Source organism: Colias eurytheme, chromosome 11 (assembly GCF_061535395.1).
Source record: "Colias eurytheme isolate Ceu_HAF_F1 chromosome 11, ilColEury1 Martin Lab GWU primary, whole genome shotgun sequence".
Taxonomy (NCBI): Eukaryota; Metazoa; Arthropoda; class Insecta; order Lepidoptera; family Pieridae; genus Colias; species Colias eurytheme.
The window spans coordinates 9,695,886-9,708,671 of NC_142990.1; the positions used below are offsets into that span (position 1 = coordinate 9,695,886).

Sequence of the window (12,786 nt, forward strand, 5' to 3'; positions counted from 1 at the left end):
ATGAATAAGTTTTAACCAAGGATTGAAAAATCAGCCCTTATTCAAATAGTCTTCAAATACAAAATAAAGAACAATCTTTGTGAAATTCAGCCCAGAACTTGTAGATACTCTATTAAATAAATTGTTTGCTAACAAAATATAACAGTAACCGGCGCAATATTTTGCTTCTTTTAAACTGTCAAATAACTTCTAACTCGAGAGAAGTTCACTCGAACTCATCGAAAACACGCAGTAACATTTTTCACTCTCCGTATATGCTTCGATGAATTACAGCCCACTTACGAGCGAATTCACGAAAGAGCAAAGTTCCCTAACTTGCTCTATGGTAATGCTATGAAGATTTATAATAATTTCACCCTGACGCTATGGCGGACGGTTTTTATGAGACCGACAATTTTGTTGGCTAATGCGTGCGGAATAAGTATTCTTACTCCACTTACTGATTTATTGTTTCTCTCAAATTGTGTACTGCTGGTTCTTAAGAATGTTATGTTTATGTATTATTGAAGGGAAAAGCTGAAGATAAATATTATGGAACTATTCGAGTATGTTGCCACTGAATTTCATCGCGTTATTTTTTGCATATTTTAATTTCATCAAGATAATATCTCGTAATTTCCTTGAAATCTAATTATAATTAACAATGTTTACCGCTCAGATTGGTAAAATTAAGGATCGATTTCATGTAATGACGCCTGATTGTAGTTTGATCATGTATTCATTTACAGAAATTTCATTTCTTTTACATACAATGTTCTTATCGTTAGTGCCATTTATTATTGTGAAGAAAAAACTGACTTGCCTTACATTCTTAAGTAAGTGAGACACGTTTAAAATCTTAAACATGATTGATTTGATGTTTCGGATACTTACGCTAATGACTAAAAGTAAAATAAAAATCAAACGTAGTTTTATGTTTTGTATTAAGGTAAGTTTACATCATAGCACTTTTTATTATAGCCATAAAACCACGTAAGTGAATCATGCAACAATAAAGCCAGATAAATGCATATATTTGTGAAAGCACATCTACCTGACTCGTATATCCTTTGAAAAATTCCTAAAACGAATTTCACAGAAATAATTTTTGCTAAATCTGACACGGCAAAACCCGAGAATCCCAAGTCAACCAATTAGTAATGCAAATTTGGGGACACTGATATGTGTGCGGTTGGCAAAGAAATTCACTTTTAAGTAAGATATAAGGGATTTAAATTGCAAATTTTGAAAGTAGACAGCGAGAATTTAAAAAACGTATATCAAACGAGTGCAGGTTTATAAACTATGCGCGTTGAATTAATTTTTTACTAATGTCCAGTTATTTTGTTGGGAGCTTCGTAATTTATGGATGGAATTGTTTTGAATTATTTTAAAAATAATTTGACAAATGGTGGTGAATGTGGTGGTGAAGCTAGCGAAGTTAATATAACGTTATAAGTATTGTATTTGTATTGATTTATGTTGTCTTTAAATCGACTGGTGCCCTTTAAAATCATAATAATATATCGACGATTATTAACATGATTATTATATCCAAATTAAGCAATTTCCACGTTAAATAAAATACATAAACAATAAAATTATACATTATAATCAAAATTGCGAGTATTCTTAATGCTAAAATTATACATAAGGGGCACAGAGTTAGCACAATCCTTTACACAAAGATGAAAGCAACGATGCGAAAAATACCTCCGGAGAATGAAGATTAGGTTTCTGTACAGAGTCGATAATATTATGTACATTTGTCTAGATATGCCGAGGGTTAAATGTTCGCTGAAGTCGAATCTTCCCGATCCATTCAGCTGAACTAAAGCTGAGCATATATCCGATAACTGAATTGTATTTCGGCGCAACGCCTGCGGTCAGGTTACTTATAATTCCTGCCTGATGCGCCCGGCCTGCGTGGTTCTCGTTTTAAGATCCGCATTGTGCTCTTTGAAATCTTTCTCTTTGTTGCTTTAAAAATGAAAAGGTGAAAGCTTACTTTGACTATACATTGAAATTAATACATTGTATGTATTGGAGTGTCCGTTAAAACATCTTACAACCTATATTTGTGTAAATGTGATGGTTTGATTATATAACTTCATGAATTCTAGAAAAATATCACATGTAATTTTGTCACAGTAATTCCAACTATGTTCATATGAAAATAGGTAATTTTAAAGCAATACGGTTCTATAAAATTATTTCACAAACTTTTAAGCTATGGATATTATTGTTAGTTCGAGAGTTTTCGAGGTTCGATATTTTATTTCTTTAGCTGGGAGTTGGGACATAAAAATCAGTCACTATTAGGTCCCCATTTCAAGGGTACGTGCGATAAAAGGCTGTAGCAAAGGTCTTATCCCTAAATAATATAATATTAAGGTTGATTTCAAACGAAGCTCTTTGCGTTTTTATGAGTCAACTTTTGTAAGAGAATTATTGGAATATTATTGTGTGGTTAATGAACTAAATGTAATAACGTCGATCATTTGTAAATACGTGCTTTTGTTGCTCTTCCGTTCTAAGTTCAAATGTTAGCCAAAGCCCTGGGTAAATGGTAAAACTATGTTATGACGGTTCAAAAGTGCTTCTAAAAGAAGTATAATAATTAAATAAATAAATGTTTGAGTTTGAACATATCATCAAAAAAGTGTATACACATCTACCAAGCCACGTGTATACCCGCCCTAATACATTATTCAAGCACTCGGAATCGTTCTAAAACACCACACTTATCACGGCAATCAGCATCAATCACGCGGAATCCGCTGCCATCACAGATTCCTCTTATCGCTCCTCGATCGGCAAAGAATTGTCGGGGTGACACACTGACAGACAGACGGATCACCTTGCACAAGGATATTCTCTTTTGATTTTGACTGAAAACTTTGTATGGTAGAGGTAAATAGAGTTGTTTCAGGATGATGGTTGTCTTGTAGTCACTTTATGGTGAAAGAGAGAAATAGATACTAAAAAGTTGTTATTTCTACAATAGTCTTCATAAACTTGCCCCTGTCCTTATAAATAAATATTGATTTTTCTATACCACTTCATCAGTTTTGTGTTTAAAGCATAACATAGATACACAGCTCCTATTTATATTATAAGAAGTATTTTATCTAAGTAATTAATCTATCTAATAGAATGATTTCGGAAAGTGTCCGGGTAATGTTTTTGTGGAAAAACCGCACAAAATATAATAACTAATATTTTAAGACACATCCACATTTTCAATTACATTTCCAAGTGTCCATACAAACATACTAACCAAGGAACTCGGATATAACTGAACTAAGAACGCGAAGTTTAATCGATTTTAAATTCCAGATAACTAGAAAAAGATAACTGAAATCGATTATCGCGACCGTTTAAGCGAAGCGCTGTCTCTCGATAAATCACTGGGAATCGAATATGCGCTAGTGCATACTAGGTCATAGTTTTGAACTATTTAGCTGATGAATAACTTTTTTTATAATAAACTTTAGTTGGTGGTAATTAATTTGTATTTTGCAATAAAATATCTGTTAAGATGGTATTTTAACTAGAAATGCAAAGATCGTTTTAACTTGTGTATGAAGGAAAATAATTATTTGTTTTAACAAAATTAAAAGTTCTAAAAAATCTTTTTAATATTTTACCAATTAAGTAACGTAATAAAATATTTGCTAATACATAATTTGATAGTAGGAATATCACGAGAAAGTACCTAATTATTTACGAAAATTCACTGTAGTCTACAAAATAGAATAATAGGTCTACCTTATTTATAATCTGGTGTTCTTCCATAACAAGATTCTAAATTAATATAAATGCTATCAAGTGATATATTTTGGTCTGTATTAGTTTAATTGTAGACATGAAAGTAATTAAGTCTCTCTGTAGCTTTGAAAATCATTCAACCATTTTCAGTTATTGAATCCAAAATATCAGCTTTACATTTATTATTGGATTGAATAAGTTATAGAATAGACTATGATACACATAGATAACAATATACTGTCTTATATGAAATAATAAACATAATACACATAATATTATGAGTACATTAAAATTGAAATCCGCAATTTTTCTTTAGAAATTCTAAATTTACCCTTCTTTCCAAGCGACATTTTGACATTGTAAGGGTCAACCAGTAACAATTAGACGGTACAAAATAAAACAGACCCTGCCACTTACGAGTAACATCTGTTAACAAACTCGGCACGTACATTAACATTTTATTTATTTACACCGTGTAACTCGCATCGGCTAAATTCAATTAGCATGAGCCGAAATCCAATAAGCTACTAACTCGACCCATAAACTGTTCGATAGTACTATCCCACATTACTGGGAATAGGAAACTTTCCGCCGCAAATGTGTTTTTCTTGTTACCTCCAAGTTTGATATTTCACCTACTTTACATTCAGCGAAGGCCGCTGTAAAATGTTCGAACCGGGCCGATATTACAGACCCAAAGTAATAACTTTTATATTTTTCAATGAAAACTTATTGATTTCATCCTTTATGAAATACGAGTGGTCTTACCGCCATGTTTAAGTGATAAATCACTTTTTCATTTATCATTCGAGAGTCCTGACATTTTTTATAATATTTCGTAATAATAATAAATACCGATGGGGTTTGTTTTTATATTGTGTAATTTATAAACTACAAATCCAACAAAATTGTGTATTAATTTTCATTTCTCCTATCTATTATTCCCAAACATAACAGAACATTAAACGGTTATAACTTATTAATTAACGGATTACTAATTAACCTAATTTAAATAATAATGCTATCTCTGAAACGCATAAAACAATCCCCGCACCTGAATATTTAACGCAATAAGGGAAATAATGAAATACACCAGCGAAATAATATTTCAATGGAGCGATAATCCACGCGAGTAACGAAAAATCATGCACACGCTTCCCTTTTATTAAACCTGGGAAAACTTATAAAATCACAACGAGTCGAAATGAAACTTCCTTGCGTTAAAATTCCGCGTTTTTATCGGGTCGGAATATTAAGACGCTATATTTTCCACAATCTAATATTCCGAATTTAAATTTCTGCGCCGTGGAATACCTTTGCAGGGACGTATTTGAATTACAAAGTCGCTTTCAACCTGTTATAATATCACCATTCGCAACTAATGTATAGCGGGGGGTGGGCTGATGTATTGCTCAGACTCCGACCCTGCTTTAATAATGCAAGTTGTAACCGGAATTGATTTAAACTGCGCAAATTATTATTGTTTGTTGTTCGTTGGTTTAGGGTGTGACGATTTAAGGGTAGATATTAACAATTTTGAATATTTGTAATATTACCTATTTTATTGAAAAATGTAATATGAAATTTTGTTTTGAATTTTACTTTTTTTTTCTTCCACGTCAACAGCTTTTTAGTACCTATTTTTATTTAGTTTCATATTATTGATTTAATGACTTTTAAATACATTTTAAGAATCGTAGTATCAAAGGGACTTAATTTTGTTATACTAATATATTATTTATCTTTGTATTTTATTTTACAAATTATTGTATTATTTTAACAAAAGTTTAATGAACACTCGAGCTTATTAGAAAGCGAGTTGTGTTTAAAATTGACAGAATTTAAGATCTCCGACACGTGTTTCCGCTTACGTAAAGTTCAAACCAAACAAATAAACGTGCCTTGCAAAAAGGAAGCAGAATTAACCTCCGAGTGCCCGCATATGGGAGGCACAGATTAATCCTCCCCAGAGAACAAGGAGTGTGGAACACGTTACAAGTTACACACGCCCGGAAACAGTTTGGGTTCTGACCTTAACCTGCTCTATGGTTTGTTTAACATCCTTAACGGTGTTCAATCGTAGGATTTGATGCGTGTCCTGGTTTTCAGGTTGCGATGAAGTGAAGAAATTTAAACTTTATCGAGAAGTTATTAAGGCTCAAATAAATAAAAATCTTCTTTAATGTTGTGCTTGATCCAAAGGCTTTTAAAATATCCTAGTAGCTTTACAGTCAACGAAATTTTAATAATAGTTCTTATACGCCTCTTTGAGCGATTGTCAGACAGGCACTTACATAAATCCTACTTAATACTGGAATTCTATTGTATTTTTAGGAGTTTGAATCGTATTAAGAATTGGTTTTCTTTCCAGAGGATAAGAAAACGAGAAATATTAGTATTTTTTAATAAACTAAATATTATTAACATAATTTTTGTTCTTAATTCGAGTTTTTGCACGCGGCTTCGCAGTGTTGCAGTGATCAAATTGTCACACACACAAATTTTTTTTAAATCGCTGCAGCTGTAGGAGGAGCTTAGTGCCAACACACAGAAGAAATATACATAAAAGATAAGATAAACGTCAAAATTAAAATTCAAGAACACATTCAACTATTAGGGTTTTGTACTCATCAGAGCTCCAGACACGTGCGTGAAACAACTACTCCGAGTTGAATACAAAGCGAATTGGATAGAGTTAGTCATAGATGAAACCAATGTGTCGCTTTATGCTTTTTCGTTCTCATTCAGAAAGGAACTCATTGTGTCCTTAAATGTACTAGATGAAGGTTTCAGCCGGTCGTGTGCCAGCCGTACCAGAAAGACTTAACTCGTTTAGAAAAAATACTTGAAATGTCACTATGCAAACTGTCTGTATCCTACTACTATTATAAAGGCGAAAGTTTGTAAGTATGGATGTATGGATGTTTGTTACTCTTTCACGTAAAAACTACTGAATGGATTACAATGAAATTTAGCACACATATAGAGGGTAACTTGGATTAACACATAGGATAGGTTTCATCCCGGAAATCCTACGGGAACGGGAACTATGCGGGTTTTTCTTAGAAAACGCGGGCGAAGCCGCGGGCGGAAAGCTAGTATTATTATACTTTGTACGGTTTACACACTAGAATATTAATATCTAAGTTGAGCAGCTCAGCCGTTAAAGCTTTACAAACAGATCAACTCCATATTAATTATTATTAATTAATATGAAGTTGATCTGTTTGTAAGTTTAAAGTTAAATTATTAGTAAAGCATTTCGTTGACTGGATTTGTGCACAAAAATAATGATGATATTCACCAACGCGCCATCCGTTCACTCGTCACCATAGATATTTATTCTTCATAGGATGATTACGAAATTAACTGTTATTATGTATTTAAATAATGCGTATTCACAATCATTAAAGATTTAAAAAATCATCCCAGCAATTTTTCTTTTTGATCACTTGATTCTGCACTTCAGACTGATTTCCTTTCGCAAGCATTTCTAATATTAATACAATGAGAACTTTATATCCATTCTTAGAACCAATGATAGACATTTCTAGAAGCAGTAATAAGGTCATATTTCCTATACTACTTCCTTCCTACTTCCTACTACTTAATATTAATAATGCGAAAGTTTGTGAGGACGTGTGTGTGTTTGTTACTCATTCACGCAAATGCTACTGAACCGATTACAATGAAGATTAGCACACACATAGAGGGTGACTTGGATTAACACATAGGATCGGTTTTATCCCATAAAATTTCACGGGAACGGGAACTATGCGGATTTTACTTTGAAAACGCGGGCGAAACCGCGGGCGGAAAGCTAGTATCTATATATAGATTGCTCGTTATATAGATAGCAGATCTTATACCTCTATAAGGAGAATGTTATTTGTGCTGACTTATCTAATATCCCGCTTGGGATTGGTTCGTTCAGGTGTAATTATAATTAACTATCGAATTAACATTTGATCACTGCAACACTGCAGTGTCAATTATGCTGTGATATTATGATAATAATATAACTCTAATTTTCGGAATTTTCCTAACGTTTGTAATAGTGTTGTTGTGACACGATCTTTATATTTTTCTCATGCAGGATCTAAATTATTACTAAACGTTAATATAAAAACAAATAGCGATGTAAGTAGCATATTCACGTAGCATCAGGTAACGCGTCTGCTCTTTTGACTTTTCCTTAAATGATTACAAATTAGTTAATTAGATTCAAGTGATGCTTACCTACCATGCTACTGCTCTACGTATAACTGAAAAAAAGTAAAAAAAGTGACATTGTATTTTTATAAATTGCCTACTATGTTATTTTTATTCTCTTGTCCCAATTTCAATTTATGTTCACATCCGAAATAATATTTGCGATGAGACGAACCATGAGTCGCTCGTTAAGCTGCGATTTGTCAAGTATTGACTTTGCCAGTTCGTTGCTTCAAGTACGGTTTATATTTTTTTCTCGAAAGATTTTCGCCCATTTGCCACCGTTTTGCCATTTGCTTTAGTAAAAGTTTGATCTGAATAAGCTCAAGCATGGTTTTGATCGTAATTAATCTTTCTTTGATATGATTGTTGACTTTATTTGAGGGAGCAAAAATAGCAATTCCGATTAATCCAGTTTTATTGGGCTATTGACGCTGCTGAATATAATAAATAATTTTAATTCTCGTTAAGCAGTCATGTGTGATTCCCCAAAACACCAATTTGGTGGCGCGATGAAAATAAATCGCGACCGTTCGAATAATACGTATACGAATATAGTAGCAGTATATTCGAGAAATGGTGAAAACCGGCAGTTGCACGGTTTTTGCTGGAAAACAGGATTCGAAAGGGATCCTCGCAATATATTGGTGTAAAACAAAGATTTGCAAATCAAACCTGGCACGAACCCACCTTAACCCTGCCAAAGCTCGCGCCGAATTCGCCCCATGTAACAGCGTTTTCGAATTGTTTATTTGCATTTACGGAACACGCACTGTTTCTTTTTGTTTTCTTAAACTAAAATACATGTGAAATTAACTGTTGTTATACTAAGGTATTACCGTACCTGGTGTGGTACCTAAATTTTTTGTTTTCGTTGTATGTATGTATGTATGTTACTTACTACTGGACTGCTACAATTTTTCGTCTCATTTAGGGGCGAAATGAAGTGCAGTCAGCAAATAAATCATATATTTTTGAACTCTATTCTTTCTAAAATTATATACAAAAAACATTATTTGGTATCGTATTTTTCAGTAAATTCTTGCTTGTTAAACACAAGCTTCAAAACTTTTCATATACTATTTTAAGCCTTTAATATCATATTACATTTACACAAATAAAGTAACGAGTTCAAAATCTGTTTTGGTTAACCGCAATATAACTAAATCGGAATTTTGATCGAACATTTCATTACGCTAATAGCTGATTGACTAAATGCTATACGCATTCCACATTACTGCAAAATTGACCTTTATACATTTTACCTGGTAACTTTTACCACAACGCGGTAATTTCACAAGCGAACAGCGAAAGTATCAATAGCATACATTCTATTATTTGCCAAATGAAAAAAATGGTAATTCGAAATAATAATATGTCCAATATCTATAATATAAAAATGAATCCCAAAATGTGTTGGTAAGCGCATAACTTGAGAACGGCTGAACCGATTTCGTTAATTCTTTTTTTATTATATTCCTTGAAGTACGAGGATGGTTCTTACGTAGAGAAAACGTAAATATGTACCACGGGCGAAGCCGGGGTGGACTGCTAGTTGGTAATAATCACAAAGTATTGTTTTCTTTAACGACAAAGCTTTTATATATTTGTAAGTATCTCTATAATGTTATGTTCATGTTTTTCTTGGAAACAATAAATCGAACTGTTATGAAATGATAAATAGGTTGTACTTATGGATGAAGTGTGTATGTACGACTGAATAAGTAGGCTTCTTATGTTTAAAGTGTACGACTGTTATCATTATGATACGTAAGAATATAATAATACAAAATACAGATAGAGCAAGTGAACAGAAGTGCTTTATTAATGCAATTTTACATAAAATCCATCTTGTCTAAGATTTCGCGCGCCATTTTCCACCATCGATCAAAATGCCACGCAATTTTAAACTTTAAAATCGTGTTGTATAATGAAGTTTTGATGAAAGTGCTGTTGAAATGCTATACAATGCTCGATCTTATTTCTGAGACCATTATTTTATCAAATGCGTAATGAAAGAGTATCCTGTTATATTATACTAGCTGCGCTCCGCGGTTTCACCCGGTTCCACTCCTGTTGATTTTAGCGTAATGATTTATAGCCTATAGCCACAGTTGACAGCTATAGCCTTCCTTGATGAATGGGCTATCTAACACCGAAAGAATTGTTCAAATGGGACCAGTAGTTCCTGAGATTAGCGCGTTAAAACAAACAAACAAACTCTTCAGCTTTATAATCTTATATATTAAATTCTCGTGTCACAATGTTAGTCTGCATACTCCTCCGAAATGGGTGGACCGATTCTCATGAAATTTTCTGTGCATCTCGGGTAAGTCTGAGAATCGGCCAACATCTATTTTTCATATGTACCACGGGCGAAGCCGGGGCGGACCGCTAGTATTAATATGTTAGAAGCATACATGCATACATTGCTCGAACAGTTACCATACTATTTTATAATAATATGTGGTTCTGTAATTTTGCGTGCGATCGAATCGAACGAATGTTTGACATGTTTTCTAGGAATTAGTCATGAATATTGATATGTATGCTAAAATCTCTAAAACTACGCAACGGATATTGATGGGGTTTTTTTAAAGATAGAGTGAGTTAAAGAAAAGTTTTATTATATAATTTATACTAAAAGGCTTGAGACAAAGCGGGCGAAACCGCGAGTGGAAAGCTATATCGCTTTGAGTAACCAAAATTAACACACACGACATTTCAGTTAAAAAAAAAGGAACGGAAGAGCTAGTAGAACAACTAGTTATTTACTTGAACCAGTATTCTAATGCCATTTAAAATTATTCAGTAAAAAGTATCGTTGTTTCTAAAAGACTGAACATAATTGTAATCTAACCAGACTCGTTGGAGAAATTATGACAATATTAATTAATCTATCAAATTTCCAACTCACTGAGGTTTGTTCTAACGTAACGAAGCAATATTTTAACTCTCATATTTCTTGTGAAATGAAATAAGTAACAGTTATATTTATTGGGTAATTCAATACTTTATTAATAACTAGCTTTCCGCCCGCTGCTTCGCCCGCTTTGTCTAAAACACAATAAATTATATACTAAAACCTTCCTCTTGAATCACTCTATCTATTTAAGAAAAACGCATCAAAATCCGTAGCGTAGTTTTAAAGATTTAAGCATACATAGGGACATAGGGACATAGGGACAGAGAAGGGGACTTTGTTTTATACTATGTAGTGATATTTTTGATAGCTATATTGTGGCGATATGCAGATTGTTTTTATTTCTTTGATTTCATTGTTTCTATGATAGTTTCTTAAAGAATAAATTGTAAAAATCAACTGTTCGCTCGCTGATTTAACTTGTTTCACTAGTTCCGTATAATTTTGATATGAAAATAAATACACAATTGAAGCATATGTAACATTTGGGTTATATGCTATTCGAAATCATTTGTGCATCTAATTCAATAATTTAAAAATGATACTAAGGGTTTCGTAAAAACAACAAAGAGCAACAGAAATTCCCTATCAGTGACATTGTAAAATATACCAAATATTAAGATTAAGAAATTATCCATTTTTCGCGAATTTTTTAAGAGAAATTTCTTTAAGTTGAGAGTAAAATTTCAAGGTCGCGTCATGGCAGTACCGTCATGTCATGGAGTGAGGCGACGATTTTGGTATATTTGAATCTCTTCTGACACGTGTGCTGCACACGAGCTTTTTTTCAAACAATCTTTCTTTATTTCCAGAGCTGCCCCCAGAGAAGCCAACGATAAAAGCGGAGAAGGGATGGTACGCCTCAGGGGACTCGCTTAGGGCCCAGTGTATATCTCCACCAGCTGACCCGCCGGCTAACCTCACTTGGTTACTAAATGGACGTGATGTGAGTTATAATTTTAGTAATAGCAATTATACTTAATTCTTTGTAGGGAAAACTTCTTAGATGCGTTGAGCTTTAGGTAGGGAAAAATTTTAAGGGCTTACTTCACCGATGATATTAAAAACTTATAAGTAGTATAACTTATAGTATATATATTTTATGACTTGCAAGAACCCTTGCAGACGATTATCAGATGTGTAATGATAATCGATGCCACTCATAGAAATATTGATCCTTATTTAAATAAATATGCAAGAGCATATTATTATAATACTTATGAGCATATTATTATATATTTATTTAAATAAGCTTTGCCATATAAAAAATCCACATTAGTTTGGTAAAATGTGTATTTTTAAAACTTTTATTTTGAATTTCAAATCTCGTTGAAGCCTTGTTTAAGTATTCTTATATTGAAAATAACATTTTGCTAACTACTACTACTACTTTGCTATTTCAAAAAAAATTTCTTAACCTTCAAATGAAGCACTACGTCATCAAAAGCATTACAAATCGCTATTATAAGAAGGAAGTGGAATCAGCTTAGAGGAAAATAAATTATCTTCAATTCTCACCCTCTGATTGAAAGGTGAGTCCCCTTACAGGGATAAACCTCTTTCATCAACCCTTAACCGAAACTTATACCCAATAATATTTTACCTATTCTTCAAAGAGTGTTTGGAAAATAACATTTTTGTAAGAATGTTCAATAAACAATGTTTTCGACAGAATAGGTACCTATTAGTAAATAAACGGACAGTTGTATGATTGATATTAGATTAGATATACCTACATGAAGAAAATAATATCTGAACCTGGCTCTGTACATGGGTACAGAGCCATATAGGTACCTGTAGGTAGCTTATAGAGATTACCTATACAGGGCCAAGTTTAGATATCCAGTGAAGTCAAGCTTTATTTAGGTAAAGAAGGCATGCAACACATGCATTTTAATGCA

General features: G+C 32.9%; 1 protein-coding gene across 1 annotated transcript in view; it reads left to right on the top strand.

Moving 5' to 3' along the window:
- The window catches only part of LOC149904800 (uncharacterized), a 202,577-nt gene that overhangs the window by 130,306 nt on the left and 59,485 nt on the right, over positions 1 to 12,786 (top strand). The window contains exon 4 of the mRNA XM_090107233.1: positions 11,698 to 11,831. Coding sequence (XP_089963359.1) covers positions 11,698 to 11,831 — 134 coding nt within the window. The remainder of the gene's footprint in view (positions 1 to 11,697; positions 11,832 to 12,786) is intronic.